Source organism: Thunnus thynnus, chromosome 3 (assembly GCF_963924715.1).
Source record: "Thunnus thynnus chromosome 3, fThuThy2.1, whole genome shotgun sequence".
NCBI classification, from domain to species: Eukaryota; Metazoa; Chordata; class Actinopteri; order Scombriformes; family Scombridae; genus Thunnus; species Thunnus thynnus.
Window position 1 is genome coordinate 18765643 of NC_089519.1, and position 20166 is coordinate 18785808.

The 20166-nt window shown below is 42.9% G+C and overlaps 1 protein-coding gene across 1 annotated transcript in view; it reads left to right on the top strand.

Annotated features, from left to right (window-relative positions):
* pcdh7a (protocadherin 7a) overlaps window positions 1-20166 on the top strand; it is a 41825-nt gene that overhangs the window by 8787 nt on the left and 12872 nt on the right. The window contains exon 3 of the mRNA XM_067584539.1: window positions 1429-2211. Coding sequence (XP_067440640.1) covers window positions 1429-2211 — 783 coding nt within the window. The remainder of the gene's footprint in view (window positions 1-1428; window positions 2212-20166) is intronic.

Consider the following 20166-nt stretch of genomic DNA (forward strand, 5'->3'; position numbering starts at 1 on the left):
GTGTGAGCAGCACTCACTGCAGCATTACCAATACTGCAGGTTATATTTATTTTATTTGGTTATTGCAAACCATGGGGGCTCAAATTCTGCTTCTCTCTCTCACTGTCACCCACTGTCTCTCTCCCATTCATTCCTTCAAGCCTTATTACCTACCATCCATAATGCAGTAGGGATTACATGAGTATATAATTTCCAGCCTTGACAGGCCAAACGAATTGTCATGTGAGCTCTGAGACAAGGTGTCAGGGCTGCAGAATGAGTTGTCTCACTAACAGACAACGTACACTCTGTGTGGACTCATGTAGGTGCATGCATACATGTCAGTGTGTTTCCATGTTTGTGTTCCCTCTGCATAATGATTTTCCCAACATAGTTGCTATGTATTGATTAGTTATATTCAGATTCATGACCCTGTCCCATATTACGAGCATGGCTCTGCAGACCAGAACTCCACAGCCTCATTGTCTCCTGCCAAGCAAGGCTCCATAACCAGTAATGGCCATGCTTGTGCTTTTGCATAACCCACTTTCTTGTAATGATCCTTTTATTAGTGTACAAACGAGCATGAGCGTTTGTGTATGTATGTGTGGGTGTGTGTGGAGGTGTGTGTGTGTGTGTGCATTCATCCCTGTGTATGTGTTCATAATGGGAGATCGTGGTTGTCTATCTAAAACCCCCAATATTTTATAAGTGTAATATATATTGATCTAAATGGATTAGTATTGCCTCTCAACAAAAATCTAATGTGCTTAACAGAACAAAAAACTTAAGACCCTAAAGAGACAAAAGGAAAATTGTTCTCAATATTATTTCATGCAGCACACATATTTACAGTAGCCTTCTATCTGACCAACCATTCAGTTCTCAGTGCAAAAAAAATGGTGATAGCAAATCCTTTACAATTCCACGCCTACGCTATCATTTACAAAAGGGACATTGTTCATTGATGAGACAGTCGATGTGTTTGTGTATGGGATACAGTCATAGCATCTCTCTTGCCTTAATTTGCACATTTATTGACTGTTTCTCCTACTTTTCCCCATCTCACTGTCTGACCTCAATGTCTTAAGTTTCCTTCTATTCTTTTAATCAGCTTTAAACAGTATAATCCTAGGCATTTCCTGTACCAGATTACAGACACAACTTGAAATGCTGCAACTGGGAAGCAACAGCAATTATATATTTAGTGACACACTGTGTGTCTGGGAATAATGGAACACACACACACCCCTCCCCCCCATTAAAACACAGTGATGAGTTTAATTAAGTTGAGGATGCTGTTTGATGTTTCTTCTGTGGCTCACACCCACTGTGTCATCTTTTTCAGTCATTATTTGGGACTTTTTTTCTCATTGATGGTTTGTCTCTTTTTGTTCCTTTTCTTTTCTTTCTCTCTCTTGCTCTTCTTCTTTCTCTCTCTAACCCCAGGTGGCCCGAAGCCTGATGGCTCCACTGTCACTGGACATTGCAGGGGACCCAGACAGTGAGCGTGCATTAGGGAAACAACGCCTCAGTGTAGCTATTGGTGTCTTAGCTGGAGCCGCAGCGGTCATCCTGGTGATCCTCCTTGTAGTCACAGCCCGGCAGTGTGGAGCTCAAGGCAAGAATGGCTATGAGGCCGGTAAGAAGGAGCCAGAGGAGGATTTCTTCAGTCCTCCAGGGGCTCAACCACAGGCAGGCCGTGGTGGGGGATCAGACCGTGGACGCAAACCTCGGCGGGACAAACGCAACGGAAGTGGCGGCAGTGCAGCCGCAGGAGGAGGAAAGTCAGACAGATCACTCTACAGTGGTATCGTCACAGTAAATGGGCTGCGTCGCCACGCCAATGACGACGATGATGAGGATATGAGCAGTGCTAGCGAGCGCCTGGCAGCCCGCTACTGCGCTGTGGACGGTGACCCCGGCAGCCCACGAATGGGCGGAGGCAGGAGGCACCAGTCAAGCCCAGATCTTGCCAGGCACTACAAATCCAGCTCACCTCTCCCTGCAGTGAATCTACAGCCCCATTCCCCCCCAGCTGAGGGAAAGAAGCACCAGGCAGTCCAGGAGCTGCCTCCCTCCAACACCTTTGTGGGCAGTGGGGGTTGTGTGGGGAGTGCCGGCTCCAGCAGCAGCAGTAGTGGGGGCAGTGGCAATGCTGATGCCATGTCCCTGGGATCTGACCAGTGCTCAGAGTACGGCTGCCAGACTGGGAACAAGTACAGCAAACAGGTAGGAATTCTGGGAAGGGACTGGGATGACATAGTTGGTTCAAGTCTGTTCTCTCTTTATTCTAAACTATCTAAAGAATCACTCAGCGACATTAAGTCAGTTCTTTCCAACTCTCGGTCTCGCTCTTTGTCCGCTCTCTTGCTCCTAATCTCTGTCTCCTCCTCCTCTTCCCTGGCTTCATGTCTTCTTATTCATGCATCTGCTGACATACTGTACCACACACCCCGTCGCTAACGTCTAAACACCATTTTATCTCCACAAAGTAGCTGTCAGCGTGTGCGCACACATGCACACGCGCTCGTGTGTCTGTGTCAGCATCCTAAGCCTGTGAATAGTGTGACGGTACCCTGCTGTCAGAGTGTGTGTGCACTCCATGTCAAACATCAGCCCTCTGTTTAGCAAGATCTAACGCAGGGGACATGAGTCAACCCCCTACTGTAGCCGAACAATATGCAAATGTACGCTTGTGTATGCATGCATGAATGCGTGCGTGTGTGACCATGTGTATAAACCCCTGAGGAGTTCAGTTGGAGTAAGGGCACAGAGAGAGTGGGCGAATAGTTGCTTCCAACAGGGTAATTGGTCATTTTGTGTTTCTGTTTCCCTTATCAAGCTGTTATCTTTCTTCCATTTAGCATATACTGTATGTTTATTCCGTAAACAATATCAGTTGCATTGATAATGGATGTGCTGGCTTTGGTGTATGTTCAGGAAACTGCAGTTAAAAGCTGATGTCCTGCTGACAAATAAATACGCTATAGAGGCGGTCAGTCACCCTTCTACCCACACACAGAGCAACTCACACACAGGCACCATCTATTATCGTAGACGCACTGACACAGCAGGGTCTCCCTAGTCCATGGGGAGTGCTCCCAAGAGTGATATTTGAGTGACAGCTAAACCTTCTTAAAGGGGCGGTGTCTCATTTCCTTGATGGACAGCTCTACATTTATCCTCCCCATGGTGAAAAAGTGCTGATGTGGTCATTAAAAGGGAAGGAGAGGAGCTTCTTGGGCTAATCAATTCATACATGGGCTCACTGATCCTGCTGAACACACACGCAGGAACACGCACACATACTCACACACACTCCAGAGGTTAATCCATTACAGAGTCAATCCTCTTAATCTGCCGTTCCCAGGGAAAGAAAATGCTTACTGGAAGAGTTTGGTGTTCATGCTTACGTGCACTCAAAACATGCCAGCACACATACAGAGACACCCATAAAACTGACAGCATAATGAATTATTGATCGTATGGGGTAATTAACTCCTCCACTGCAGTGGAGTGTGCCCCCCCTCCCCACCCCAGCCCACCCCAAAATATCCAACAGCCAGTTGGTTTCATACATAGCCCTGTGTGTGTGTGTCTAAGACTTTGGGTGCTCGTGCGTGACTGCGATCACGTCAGAATTTGTTAACACAAACAGTTTGGCGACATGAGCAGGTTTGTGTCGGTGGGTGCCTATCACTGCGCTTGAGGGACTGCTTATTTCATGAAGCCATATGCATTTTATATGTGAGTGCAAGTGAGATATAGACTCAGGGAGTAATAGGTGACGAGTATGTGCCAAATGTAGGAACTGGGACGCTGACAGAATTTGGAATAGCGTTAGATCAAGAGTGGGAGAGAATTATAGGAGGTTAGGAGGCGAGGATGATGGAGTAAACGAGATGGGGGGGGGATTTCAAAGCTACTTTATTGGGTCAGTGAAAACTCTAAAATCTGTTCATCTGAAGTCAGAACATCATCAGACCAACTAGGGTGCTCCAAATAGGAAGAAAAATAACGAATGAAAAAAGGCTAGTAATAAAAACTTGGCGTCATGGATGAAAAGCATGATTGCATCAGAGAGGCAACAAGATGATAAAACAGCTCAGTCAACGGCATTGGATCTTTTTAAATGTAAATTGTTCACTGAGGAGAAGGGAAGGAGGGGGAAGGGAAAGGATATTCCATATCAATGGACATGAATAAATACAGAAATGAACAGTAAAAGAAGGGAAAAGAGAGTAAAAGATTGAGATAGTGGATGTATAGTCAAAAGAGCAGGTGCAGGATTGAGAGATAGGAGAGGGGTAGTGATAAAGAAAAGGCAGTGTGAGCCAATGAAAAGAAGGTGAAGTAAATTTGTTGGGTGGGTGGATAAGAGTGTATGAGTCAGAGGAAGGGAAACAAAAAGTTAAAGACAGAGAGTGTGCTCAGTGTGTTGATTAGGGCAGAGTATCATCTGTAATTTTTCAATATTACTGCCAATATGATACCAATGTAAGTGTCAGAACAGACACCAAATACTTTTTTCAATACTTTGAGGGATATAAACACCTTTTTAGTTTCATTTAGCAAAAGAGGCTAAAGTTCTTAAATGTAACATTTTGTCTAAACACAAGCAAAAATAACAACTTAACTTGATAAAATATCAATAAACTTAACTAAATTATGTTTAAATCAGTCAATATCTGATAAGAGAGTGAGTGATCAGGACAACAAATCTGACCAGACATGCAATGAAAAGTTTCAGTGCTTGACACATTTTGGTCGGTTCCAAAAAAAGTATTGAACTTCGATACCCAGTTCTGATGTTGATGGAGAAAGTGTAAAGGAGAGGATTGGACTACGTGCTTCCAAGTAGGGAGGGGGAGTGAGTGAGTGAGAGAGAGAGAGAGAGAGAGAGAGAGAGAGAAAGTGAGAGAGAGAGGTCTGTTTTGGGTGGCAGCCAGAGAGTGAGAGTGGACTGCTGAGATGTGGGTCATCAGGATACCCGTTGGCATCAGGACACATTAATGATCACAGCAGTCACATGGCACTGCAGTCAATATGGGCAAAGCGGCCTCGTTCTACCCTCTAAACCGCTACCACCACTACCACACACACGCACGAATGCACAACACACTCCACCAGGAAAACTATTTTTCCTGTCTGCTGTCCTCAATCTACTAAAAACAAAGGTCATTGTGGTTTTTTTTAACTCATCGCTTATATGTTGTCTTTGGTTTTTATGTTTTGCTCTTCTTCTCATGGCAGTGCATAACTTATTTTGATGTCTTCCTGTCTTCTTCTTTCTTTTTATCTCTCCTTTTGACTCTCACCCTTTGTTCCTTTTTTGCTCTCCTGCTTTCTTTGCCATATGTGTGGGCATAAATCTAAACACCCCATTACTGCTACCTACCTACACTGACCTCTGAGAATGAATTGACTCAGCATTTTCGCTAGTGTGACTTCTTCTTTTACTGTAGTGAGCACTTTCTCTCTCTGGACCCAGCATGTGTGGGGGCGGGTGAGAGCGCGGTGCCACAAAGGCTGAATCGAACCAGACACACACTCACTTCCACACACACACACACACACACGCATCCAGAGTCTAATCAATGCCCCCGTTAACAAGGCCAAGACTGCAGTGGAAACAGGTGGGTTGACAACGCAGTTTTTTGCGCATTGCACTGTTCTACAACGAACGGTGAAGGTCAGCACTGGGCTCTGACGACGCGGGGCGCCACAGTGTTTTGACACAGCAAGGACAGACTATGGAGATGAGTTTGTGGTGAATAGGATTCATTCGGCCAGTCTTGTTCATCTAATTGGACTGTGCGGATGGACGTGGGTGAAGCGATTAGGTCTACTGGATTATAAAATTGAAAAGCAGCTTTTCATTTCAACAAAATCCCTCCAGGATTAAATATGATGAGCGTCTGTCATAGACTCACACTCACCCCTCCGCGCTCTCAGGCACACCACACGAATGCATCCACACATACGCCTCCTCTGATAACATGCAGCGTACATTAGGGGTCATAGGGGTGAAGGTGCTGTCAACCAGAAACAAATAGAAACACACACACACTCTCCCCTCCCCCTCTCTCTCTTTCTTTTACACAGACACACTGTAACCGACCTGTGACCCCTGTCATGATGATACCAACACACTGATGTATTTATTAAAACCACAGCAAGCTCAGGCCGTGCAGCCGGCCATATGGTCACGGGGTGAGTAAGTGGGGAGGTGAGGTGGTGGGGTTAAGCGAGAGGTGAGAAGGACGAGTTAACCAAAGCGGGGAGCACCCAACGAGCCAGACTGAAAACTGATCTACTGACCTGCAGACAAAGAGCGAGGGGAGGGGACAGGTGAGAGTCAGCGGTAATATGAGCCAGGGAGAAAGACATGGGGTGATAAGAGGAGTCAAAGAAAGGTTCGAACATTATGGGAAAAAGGAGACAGATGTGTGTTTATGTTAGATTTCCTGCTGTGGAGGTGGAGCACATGCTTACCCTGTAAATATTGATTTTGCACTTGACCACATTATAACTGAATGGTGAGTTTAAAGGTGCCTTCACCCCTGCTGTTCAGTTCCACTGGTCTAGACGAAGTAAAAACATGATACACTCGTTCCACTTCATGTTCACACTGACTTTTTACAAACTGTGAACATGAAACCACACTGAGTGATGGTTCTTTGTTCATTAGAGTTTTGGTGGCCTGCCATCCTGTAGTATTATTTGGACCTTCTAGAGAAAAACAAAACAAAATGTATTCTTGTAACTAACCACAAGTCTTGCTGCATTTCACTGCAACTTGTGGCTTCTCTGGTGATTCAAGGACCCACAAAGTAATATTTGGTTATGAGCATCTGTAGTTAAGAGAGCAAGTGGACCTCATCTGTCTGAAAGTATTAAGTTTTACCACATTTTAATTAAAAAAGGTGGAGAAAAAAATCCCCACATTTACCATGATCAGCAGACAAATCTTATAACCCTGTTTTGTTTCATTCTTACTGATGTCACATATCCACTGTCACAGAATCCTGTGGTTGGCCCCCTTTGCATTTACATCACAAAGAAACCACTCCAGAGTTCACTTGGAAGCAGGGTGGTCGTTTGATGGGAACATTGGCCCTGTTCACACCTGACATAAACATGCGTCTTGGGTGATCTGATCACAAGTGAACAGCTCTAAGGCTGTATTCAGACCAAATCAGGTGTTGCAGCGCACCTCTGCAGTGTTGTGCAGAGGTGCAGGGTAGGAATGTGATCGTGTTTATTTGTAACAGCCATGAAACAATCAGAAAATAAGATTTTATTCCTCTCATTCATCGGCTTTCTTGCTGCTACTGCTCACTCTTTTCATTCACTCTCTAGCTCGCTCGACCACCGCTGCTCTCTCTCTGTCTCACTGGTGCTCTCAGCTAGCTTGAGCTCTCTCCCCACTTACGCAGAGGACCTTCAATGTGGCCCAGGACACATTTGCATACACTCTGCTAAAAGAATGTAGCCATATGTGGCCCAGACCACCTCCGAACGTGGTCTGAGCAATCAGATCTCAGTGCGTCTGCAATACCTCTTGAGTGCATTCACACCTATACTTAGAGCTGTCCACTTGCAATCGGATCACCCAAGATACATTTTAATGCCAGGTATGAACAGGGCCATTGATTGTGTATTGGGCTGTGAGCCCTGTCAACATCTTTCTGTTTGCACAACAGTGCTGTGGCTGAACGCACCAGGTATAGAAACTGGTGGAGGACTGACACTGTGCTGCTGATGTGCTGCTCTCACCAAGTGTCACCATTTAGACATCTAAGTCCAAATGTCCTAAGTGGGATATGAAGATGAGACAACAAAAGGGGCATTTTGCTCATCCTTTCTCCTTTAAATGTTTTGAGTTAAGATCAGAGTGAAAATCAGTGTAGGGAAAGGTAAGGGGACATATATTGAGGTAAAGGGTGAAGGAGTCATGGAATGAAAGTCCATGGATGGTCCTCACAAAAAATCAAAGATGTGTGTGTTTGTTCTGTGTGCAAGCTCAGGACATCAGGACAAATATAGAAAGACAAAGCAAGGAGAAAATCATACAGAATGAGATTGCAGGAGGCAGAGGGAGAGAAATTGTCTGTTTCCGCACACATCAAGGTCATCCAGAGCTGGAATGTGATTGGAAGTCCCCTGTCTGTCTTGGCTGTTTACCACACGAGATAATACAGACAAGCTGTTCAGCTGATAATGTTACTGTGTTAACAACTCCTCCCTTCAGCCTTTGTTTCAAGCTCTCTGTGAAATGACAGGAATGTGGGAATGTCATTCCCACACTCACACACACACACACACACATGCACATACACACCGACAAGCTGAGGCAGGGGCACACGCAGCCAACACCGTCAGACGTGTGATTTTAACACACGCAGACGTGCCCACTGAAACACGCTCTTATGTGTACATAATAGCACATAATTACACACCCTCCCAGATCCTGATGCATATACACTTTTCACCGTGAGCAGACGAACTCTGATAAAAATATGATGACACACGAGCGGGGGAGAAAAGTTTTCTGGTTCTTACATCAGTTTCTTCTTCCATTCCCTCTGGATGGAATCACAAGCACAAGCCCGGGCACACTCTGTCTCCTAGAATCACACACATCCGTAGAGGCTTACAAACACACACTCTTTTAACTCCCTGACACACACGCACGCACACTCGAGCACACACAAAGACCTACATAGCAAGCCCCTCGCTGAGATGCTTCCTTTTATTTGCTTCTTGAAGACTCCGCTCTGCATTGTACAGCTCTGCATTCAGCTCATCTGCCTTCCAGCATTACCTTAATGGCTGTCTGTGGGTTGAGCAATTTTACCCAATATTGCTAAACAAAAGCTTTCTTTCTCACAGTAGACAGGGATTCTAGACAGCTTAGTAGCCCTGTGACTGGTTTTATCCACCTACACAAAAGAATCTTCAGTGCATTAAGTGGTATTGAGTTGGTATGAATTAAATTGACTTGAATGGATTTTTGAATTGAACTGAATTGGACTAAGCCCAACTCAGCTCAATTGAATAATTCAAGTGGTATGGAATCGAGTTGGACTGAGTCAACTCGAACTGAATCAAATTCAAGTGACGTGAACTTAAGCGACTTAAACTTTTTACCTTTCCAGCCAGATTGTTGTCATAACATTATCAGTTTCTTTTTGTTAGACTACTATTGAATATTAAATTATTTCTAAAAGTTTGCTTGAAAATTGAGTTTTATAGCTGTCATCTTCGTTTTGTAACCCTGTAAAACTCTGTTTTGGAAAGTTTGTATATATAAGTTTACGTTTCTGCCTGCAAACTGTCTTCTGTATTCTTGTGTATTTTTCTGTTCCATGGCTTTGAGCTTAATCTTACAATCTGAGGTACAATAATTACAGTTTTTCTGTCCACTTCTAAAGGGTTCCGTATGGTTGAATAGAAATAATGTTGTGTTTTGCAGTCTCTTCTAAAAGGCTTTCATGGTTTTTATGTTTTTACTCAGTGGTACACAGAAAAAGTGATGTTTGTAGTTGTGTGAAGACTAAAAAAAAAGAGAGCTTGAAGGATAAATCCTGCCTAACTTCACACCTTTGCACTCCCAGCCAATCAATGCGTGAAGTGGGCGTGATTGTCTGCTTCGGGAGGTTAAATGCACAAACTTACAAAACTAAGATGACAAGAATAAAAATCTATTTCCAAGCACATCATTATGAATCATTGACTATTCCATAGACTGCTCTCCTGCACTGTCTGCTTCTGAACTCAGTGCTCTGTAACTCATCCAATAAAAATGTGTCTCTTTCCAACCCTCCATCCCCAATCCACCCCCCACCCCCAACACACACACACACACACACACACACACACACACACACACACACATAAACACAAACACACACACACACACACACTCCTCCGTCTGTCTTCCCTCTGATTGATCTCTCTGTTCTCCCTAAGTGGTTTCATCTCTTTTCATCACTCTCCATCTCCATTTTTTCAAAACATGTTTTTAGTGGTTCCAAAGTTTTTTTTTTTTAATAACACTTAATAGTTTCTTTAAATTTTACAAATGGCTCTTAACAACCCTCTCGCTTTCCCTCTCCCCCTCCTCCTTCTGTTTTTAGACAGCAGTTAAAGTCAGCTTTACATTTGCTTTTCATTTTTCTGATTGGATAAAATTAAGCATGCTACCAAGGAACAAGCCTAAAGTGTGAATATCTGTACTGTGCAATATGGTTTATGCATTTTTGCCACTGGCGCATCAGAGCACATTTCTCACCGGATATCAGCTTATTAGATCTTGCGTGAGTGCGAAAGACTGGCCCTGGTAGTGCTGTAGTCCAAAGCCAATGTTTTTGCCCCGGGCTAAGTGTAGCCATCTGTTTTAGAATTGTTGGTGGAAGATAGATAAATCGAAAGATCAAGATGGAGATAGAGGAAGAGAAAGGGGGAGAGGAAGAGGCAGAAAATGAGTGGAAGAAGAGAAAAGGAAATGTTGCTCAGTGCCCATGTCTTAAGAAGGGAGTGGGTAGTGTTTAGGGAGAAAGGGTTAGGGTTTTGAGAGTTTGGTGGGGGAGATGTGAAGCTACAAAAATGAAAATGCGTTCTAAGGTATCGCCTAGGGGTGAGAAGCTGATGGAGAGAATGTAGAGAAGGAGGAGATGGACTGAAAAAGATAGAAATGAGGTATGTGGGTCTAGGGTTAGAAGAAGACAGGAGAGGAGGGGAGGGAGCTCCACTCCATGAGTAAAGCTAGATCAGACTCTTCGGGCTATTTTAGTGTGTGTGTGTGTGTGTGCGCGTGTGTGTGTGTGTGTGTGTGTGAGAGAGAGAGAGAGAGAGAGAGAGAGAAGGATAGAGAGAGAGAGAATGGGAGCTTTCTACCTGCCCTATTGAAGTTACATAAATCTGAGTGGGCAGGCCTCTGCCTGCAGCAATGTTCCATATTATACCACTGACCCAAACCTCTCTCATTGTATGTGTGCACATTTGTATGCGTGTACACGTTTGTGTTTTTGATTCTTGTTCAACCCCACTTCCCTGTTGATGTCGGAAAATAGACCAGCTAAGAGACACCCACATATACATGCACATACACTAACGTATGCACACACACACAGACAGGTAGAGCTGAACTACAAGAACTAGCAGGTCAAGCCAGTGGAGAGAAATCCCCCTCGGTGCCTTCAAACAGATGCATTAAAATAGTTTGACCTGTTTGACACACACGTACTCTCTCAGACTACATAATCGCACACTCACACCACACCACTTTTAAATCTCACTTGTGGATATTACAAATGAATAACTTTAACCACCACCATCATCCATAATATGTAAGATGACATGATCTTTTAATTGTCTTCATGCAGACACTCCCTAACCAAAACAAAGTGAACTTTGATGAATTCATCTGCATTCTGAATCAGTGGCTCGGCCCTCATACAGCACAGTAATTGCACAGCATTACAGTAAAGCTGGTTCTTAATGGGTCAACACTGCACAGGTACAAGTCAGACATGCATTATTTAAGAGGCTCTGTTCTCCTGTTTCACAAATAGAGATATTATGAAGATAGCAACTAACAGCACTTGAGAAAAAATGGAAATGAAACCAACAAAAACAAAACAACACACTCTTACGGAGCATTACTCAGATCCACAGACATAACACACAAACTTAAACACAAGCGCACAAAAATATTGTAATCAAAGTCATGCAAATCTATCTGCCAATTAGGGCCGCAAGCAGGTTTCCATGGGGATGAAATGGGCAACCTCTTATTGGCTGGATAAAAAAATGTTCACATCTGAGCCGACAGCCTGAGATGGCTTGGAAAATATATGCATCCCTGTGTGCATGCATACATACACACACACACACACACACACACACACACACACACACTCACTCACTCACTCACACAGGCATACACAGTGTAAGTGGGGATCACAAACAAATTATGCATGATTGTGGGAGTCACACACAGTATCAGCGGTAAGATGAGAAGTGAGGATAGAGTGTGTTGACACAGATATGCTGTATTGTCAGACGCAGGCACACACACATGCTCATTGACCGGTCAGTCTCTTTTAAAAGCGTGAATAAAGCTTTGGTCGCGGTGTCGTGTTAACATGAAAGCTTTCACGGCTGTTAAAAAGAGCAGGCTTTGATTAGAATTTGATGTGCAAGAGTGTTTCTTAATGCCGGCCTTTGCTGACGACGGCCCTTTTAAATCCAGCAGAGCCGTTGCAGGGAGCCTTCCATCAAAAATATGTTGAATCAATGATTTCACCTCATCACGCTCTCCATGGCTTTTTCTTTTTTACCCCTTTTTTTTTGTTTTGTTTTTTTTCCTGAATTTTCTAAAAGGCAAAAGTCAAGCGTGCTCACCATGGTTGGCCACATTTTCAGTAAATCTCAACCACAAAGCAGTAGTAGCAGCAGCGGCAAGTGAAGTTTCAAGGGTGATCAAACGTTGAATTTAAAATTACTGACTAAACTACTAATTGAATATCAAAGAACCTGGTGTTTTTTTCATGTGCATGTTGAGCCGCTGCTGCAGGAAAATGGCTCTGCGTGACTTTTACAAAGTGATGTTACCCTCATATGATCATTATGAATGTTTTAATAATTCATTCCCTACTCCCATATGGGGCTTTATGTAGAATGTGAGTCTGAGATGTGGATTGTTAGGAAACCAATTTACACGCAGCACGTCCTAACTTGTATAGACATTAGCTAGTGTACTTTCATGTGCAAAGGACTTGATTCAAAGTTTTAGCTTTTTAGTACATACGTGAAGTCATGCAAATATTATATAGAGGGGCTGTGGATCTTCTAAGGTTTTTCAAATAAAGGAAAATTTGATTATCTCAGTAATACATAGTTCTCATAGCTTAGTCCATGAAAAACCCACATTTTGGACACACATGGTTTTCACAGCAGAGTAACAAGGTAATAAGTGCAGTTTTTATTTATTTATTTTTTTTAGAGTGATTAGCCGATTAATCAATTACCTGATCAACACAGACTCAACAGGCAACAATTTAGATACTCAATTATATTGCTTAAAGTAATTTTTTAATCAAAATACCAAAAAAAATCTCTGGCTTCTTCAGCTTCTCAAAAGTAAAGATTTTCTGGTTTTCATGGTCTTCTATGACTATAAATTGAATATCTTGGGGTTTGGGGCTGTTGGTCTGATAAAATAAGCAATCTGATTTGGAGTTTTGGAAATTTTAATGGGCGTTTTTCTTTATTTGGCAGTTTGAAAGTGGAGTGAGACAGGAAACGGTTAGAGAGATGGGTACAACATCTGTTGTAAGCTATGCAGTTATGGTTATGAGGTATGCATGTTAACCATTAGGCTAACGGGCATACCCGTCTTTCACTATTTTTTGACATTTTATAGACCAGTTGAATCACTGAGAAAAAATTGGCAGATTAATCAGTAATGAAAATAATTGACTCTTTATGTCTTCACATGAACTCACATAAAAAGTCAATTACAAAGATTGCAAACATGGAATATTTTTGTATATTTGTATATATTGTATATTTGCACATTTCTTTCACCCTGTTATCCCTAAATGATGCACTGTAAGCCCAGGCTATCAGCTGAAGTAGACATATATTAGTATACTGTAGAGTGAACCAATATATTTACAGAGTATAATTAGTGCACTATATACCTGTAGTTTTTGTGTGCCATAAACATTATTTTTTTCAACTGTAGCTTAACTATCTTACTGCAGTAGCTGTGGAATAATTTGCATTTTTAAACATTTTTTTAATGCCAGGAGTCGCATAATAATCAGGCCGACTCCTCAGCAAAGGCTCAGCTCTCTGAAACTCTGCTGGATATGAATTCACTGAAGTCATTTCTCAACCCTAATGCTGAACCATAATTTTCAAAGGGGATTGTAAAACTGCAGCCAATGTACGTACATGCTTGAAGTGTGGTGTGGGGTTATCGATGGGAACAGGTTGGATTCTCCCCTGCTTTCTCATTAACACTCCTCCTTCCTTCTCCTTCCACTCAATGGCCTGACTCTGCACTCAAACAGCACACACACACACACACACATACACACACTCACATGCAAGAAGTCTGTTTGCATACCAAAAGCATACTTCATAGCTCAAAGAAAATGAAAGCCATATTAATTATACAGTCTGCGTTCATGCACGCACGCACGGGCACGCACACACGCACTCACACACACACGCACACTGAAAGAGAGTGAGAGTGAGGGAGCAGTTGTTTTATGTTTTTCCTCTGCGTCAAAGGAGACAGAGTGTGAGAAAATGATTGAGTCTCTCTGCGTCAGGGAGAGAGGGAATGAGGAATTGCGCAGAGGGAGAGAAAGAGTGCACTGTCTTCCCTCTTTAATGTGTATGCGTGTCTGCTTATGTGTGCATGTGTGTGTGTGTATGTGTGTGCGTGCCTGTGCGTGCGTACGCGTCGTCTACCCAGTATAACGCCCCCTCTGTGTCCCCAAGCTACTCTCTGTCACTCACACACACTGAGACTATTGTCAAGGCATTGGACGAGGCGCCCCAAGACATTTCTGTGGCACTGTGTCTGTCACGGGGGTGATAGGGCTGAGATGGGGTTCAGTCACACACATACACGCACACACACACTCAGAAATATCTAATAACCCAATACTCAGATATGCTGTATTACTATTTTAGGTCACATTTATATGTAGGTGGGCGAGTTAACACGGTCTTCTCCTGGAGTGCAGAGCATCCATGTGTGAGTGTGTGTGCGCATCTCTGTATTTTACAGCTTACGTATGTGCTTGTACTGCTTGTGATTTTTTATGTTTAGTGAGGCCTATGTGTTGTACGTGTTTGTTCGTATCTGACAGCACATTAGGCAAAGCTATCTTTAACCTTGTAAAATGAGTGACACTGATTCTAAACTGACAGGATGGATTTCAGTTTGCTGTGGCGCTCCGCCGTGTCAGAGTCTGTCAACTCAACCCATCCGCCCATTTTACAAAAGACGGGAGCACCAGAAAGGAGACAGAGTTCATGAGAGAAAGAGAGAGAGAAAATGAGAAAGATATAGAGCGAGCAGGGTCAGATATGATAAATGAAATAGTTTGGAAAGTGGAGGGGAAAGAGCAGTTTTGGTGGAGATAAAAAACAATGGCATATAGAAAGAGGAGAGGGTGTACAAGGATGTGGAGAACATGGGGGAGGGAGTGGAGGTGGAGGGGGGGGGGGGGGGGGGGGGATAGAGACCTTGCTCTTGTATCCGGATGTCTCTGAGGTCCTTTATTGACTCTGTCTATTGTTCACAGCAGCACTCCTAATCACTCTCAACAGGGAGGTTGTGTTTGTGTGTGTGTGTGTGTGTGTGTGTGTGTGTGTGTGCGTGCGCGTGCGTGCATGCGTGTCTGCCAGCCTTGTGTGTAGACTACATATCTTTAGTCTCATCCTCACTTTTACTCCTTCATACACTGGCCCCCACAGTGAAGCCATTGTTCACTTTCCTCTGGTCAACCTTAATGGACAATAGCAGTGGGTGGGAAAAGTCTGCTCCCAACACACATACTATTAGTCTAATGATCCACACACACATACACACATACACACAGAATGGGTAGTAAATGCCATCTAAATAGCAGGCATACATATGTATGGTCTCTCTTACTCACGCGTGCACACAGAAGGCCAGTTGTACACCACCATCCTGTTTGCATCTTTCTTAACAATGACCGCTGTCATGGATATTATAAGAGATGACTGTTTTAGGGACTAGCAGTGGAAAGCGATGAACATCGCAAGCACACACACACACACACACGCCAACAAAGGAGCTAATCTGAGTCGTGGGCATTTGTCCGGTAAGCCTCGCTTCACATCTCACTCTATGAGCTTTTGTTTCTGTTTTTGTTTTTCCCCTATAGACAGCCAAGGCTGCACAAAAGGATAAACATTTCAAAGGCCCAACACTGTGAATAGAGTCAGTGATTTTCAATGTGTATCTGCAGGGTGGAGAGCCCAGATGGAGACAGGGAGAAGGGAGAAAGCTCAATGCCAGAGTGGACAGCTTGATGGTAACAAAGCTGTGGTGGATGGCAATGCAGTAGACCCGCATGCAGTGAAGCGATCTCTCTTTCTGTCTCTCTCTACACCAATCTACACACCTACAATCAAAACACACACCCACACACTAACTAGTTACTGTTGTAAATAGTTAGGGCTGTTATAATGACTGGCTACAGGATTTGGCTTCAGTTGCCCCCAGAAAGAGAAAGTAATTTATGGCCAGCGAGCTTCAGCAAATCACATACATACATAGTACGCTACAAAAACTGTATAACGGGACAGGCGTGCTAGTAGACAGCGTGGCTGGTTGTTCTTGTGGTGACCACAAGGGGGCCGACAGCAGACTGCAGCAGTGTGAAGAGGAGTAGAGAGAGAGAGGGGGGGACCGCATAGTGCCGATCAGATGACCTCGCTGCTGCAGTTAATGTTCTCTGGCGTTCAGACACAAGGCTAAGGCTCTCCCTCATACCACGGGCTGCTGTACTACAAGCTATTGTGGTGATAGGGGTGGTGTTGTTAGAAGTGTGTGTGTGTGTGTTTGTGTGTGTGTGTGTGTGTGTGTGTGTGTGTGTGTGTGTGTGTGTGCGCGCGTGTGTGTGCGTGTGTGTGTGTGTGCAGGAGTGTATATGTAGCAGGGAAAAGATGTGGGGGTGGAGGAGCTGTTTGTGTGAGGGGAAAGAGGGAGCATGACATATTGTAGGTATATGTTACTAAAGCAGTGCTCAATAATCCTCCTTTTTCACTCTTTCTTTCTTTCTTTCTTTCTTTCTTTCTTTTTAATTTGTTCATTCTTTCTTTCTTTCCTTTTATTTCTTTTTCTTTGTCTTCCCCTCCCTCTTTTCCTCTTTGTCCCACTCTCCTCTTCTCCCTCCTCTTCTCATTTACTCCCCTCCCCACTTTATTTTGCCCCCTCTTTTCTGCTGCCGCACTTGCCCCCCTTTTCCTCTACCTCATGCCCCCTCTCCCTCCCTCCCTCCCTCTCTGCCTGTCTCTCCCTCGCTCCCTCTCTTCTTTCTCTCTCTGCAGTGCAGCACAGTGATTATCATTCCTCTCACAGAGTCAGGCCTGATAGTCAGATACTGCTGCGCACCCTTCTACATCACCTGCTTCTAGAGGGAGCAATGGAGAGAGAGGCTGAGACAGAGGAAAGACAGAAGAGAGAAGCGAGGGGGAGAAGAAGACGGGTGGGCTGCAGAAAGAGGGGGATGAAAGGGGAAAGCAGAGAAAGGGGAAATGAGAGAGGGGAGAGTGAACGAAGGGTGAGAAGGAGCTAAGAAATATGGGAGGGGGGAAAAATAAGGGAAAGAGGAGGGCAGAAGCATGGTGAAGGGAGGATTGCTCTTACTGCAGAGGTGGTCCCATTGCAACATACATGCTGCATAGTTATAAATGTGAGTATGTGTGTATGTGCACACCTGCAAGTGTGAGCATAAGCAAGCAGTTGTGCCTAATGTGTGGATTTACACTATCAGCATTGAAGCTGGGTAAGTGTGTGTGTGTGTTGTGGTAACAAGGCATCTTGGCTCATCAACAGCTGAAGAAATGCCGTTCATACTGCTTCATCCCCTCCCCGAGTTGAGTTTCAACCTGTTCCAAATCATTTTCTACATTCTACAAATACCACAACAGTCCACCGTCTCTCCCCTAAATAGCATTCTTTGTCTCTCCATTTCTACTTCAGTCTGTGGTCATATAGAGTTTAGCAGGCTCTTTCTGTTTTTTTTTTTACATTTTACTCTGCCACAGATGCTGGTTAACAGCCTATTGGTCCTTTCTTTGGCTTCATTCTTTTGGTCATTCACCCATTTATCAGTTGTTTTATTTTATCATCTGTTGTTGGCTCTCTCTCACTTGGTCTCTCAACACATCTCTCTCGACACTTGTCTTTACTTGTCTGCTTGACCTAATGGGTACACTGTGTAAACATGATGTCTGCTCTTTTCAGTATAGCCTCAGGAAACTGCATTCCAACACTGCATACATCACTCCGTTACAGCAACCGGTCTTGAATACAATTTTAGAACAGTTCTATATTTAAATAACCAGTGTAAATATATCATTGTCAAACGAATAGTTAACACATCTATCCTGTTCACACAGCCTCTGCAAGATGCTTTCTGTCAGCATGTTTCACTGTTTCTCCTCCTCGCTGCCTTTGATGCATAACAGTCGACAGCAGAAGGTTTCAAAAGATTTTCTAAAAAACATTTCAGAGATTTGTTGGGGGAAATGTTAAGTGAAATCTGACCAGTCACCTCAGTCGCTTACTCAAAGTAGTTAGTTTTGCACTTGTTTTATTCATCAGCACGGTGATAAAACACAAAGGTGAAGACAAAGAAGTGTTTAGGCAAGATGTTAATACTAATTGATGAGATAAAAACACCTAAAATATTCATGTGATATTTCACCAGCAAATTTCGCACTTAAGGCGCTTGTAACATGAAAACTTAAAATGATAAATCAAGACATCTGCAGTGGATAAGAGAATATATGTGGCAACATAATTAAAACAGTAGAAAACAGCAGTAAAGAATGGCAACGAAACTTAAGCATTGAATTGAATGGAGGTAATGAAACATGTCATCAGTGGAGCCACATACAGTTGACATGTCACTTTGAATATATAAATTACTGTTGATATTAATGTGCATTGATCCATATTGTTACTCCACACAATCATCTCTACATGCCATGTGAATGTGTTAATTATGCAATATTTGAATAAAAAAACTGTCAATACAAATTAATTACATTTCAGTAATTTTTTGATTTATATAAACTTGCAGTCGTCGAGTTCACTTATTAATTCCAACACTTACTCCACTCTAAAAGTAAGAGCAGATACATATTTGCTGGCAACATTAGCACAACATGATTTCTAAACGGCGGCAAAGCGAGAGAAAAGAAGCAAAGGTCACTTTGACTGATCAGCATTCCAGATATGATGTCTGGACCATACCCATGTGGTGTCAACAGAAGCATATTAGTTTTCATTGTGTGCTTTGGTAGCATAATGCAATATCACCTTACGTATCACGGTTATAGCTGTAATAAGCAGAAGACTGACATTTTATCAGCTCGGTTATTTCTACGTAGTAAATAAGCAGTCAAATTATGAGAAACAGGATGAGGTGACATATTTTGATAAGTGATATTAGACTGTTATATTGATTTTACATTGAATACCAGATATCTGCTTGTCTAGTATGGTGGGGATGTTTCCTGAAAGCGCTGCCAAAATATTCTGCAAACATTTATTCTCTTATTAATTTGGGTGTTTTGTAGATTAATTAAGCAATTAGACTATATTTTATGTTTTAATGCCAGCATTTCTCTAACCATTCAAAAGCTGAATAGGTCATCCCATCCTCTAGAACTGCTAAGCCACTTAAAGAATTTCATAAATCTGGCTTTTAATTGAGACTTTCAGTACCCCATGAGGATCACACAATCCAATTTCTGGTGTTGAAAATAATCACATTTAAAACGGTAGATACTAGCATCAAAAAGCCTGCATCCACAGGTTGAAATCACCAGTGAAGGACAAATGGCAAGGAAATTAGCGCACAAAGTTGTACCCTTCAATCAACATTAGGAAAATATCAGGTATCTGGAGGGAGCGATTACAAACAGGATGTCTGCTTGATTGACACTTGGCTCATAAAACTGTCCAACGTCTGCCTGCTTCCACACAAAAACATAACAATCACACAGAAAAGACTATCTTTTCTACCTGCTGTTGCTTATTGTTTTGAGCAAATGTAAACATGCAGCAACACAGAGAGAAAGAGGGAGTGGGATGTTGGGTAAAGAAAGATGAAAACAGAATCTATCACTTGTGGTGCTGGTTAATGTGTCATCAGTCTTGCAAAAAAAAGCAGCAGAGGTGATAAGTATTTGTGAAATATTGGAAAAATATTATCACTCATTCTCAGACATTAAAACATATAAATCTCTGCTGCCACACTGTGACATTTTTAATAAACAAAAGCAATCAGGCAAGAAAACACATATTTAATGCAATTAAGATCTAAAAGCTGTTTAGTCAAATTATAATTATTGAACAGCCTCTATCAATAATTTCACACGCTGCTAGTG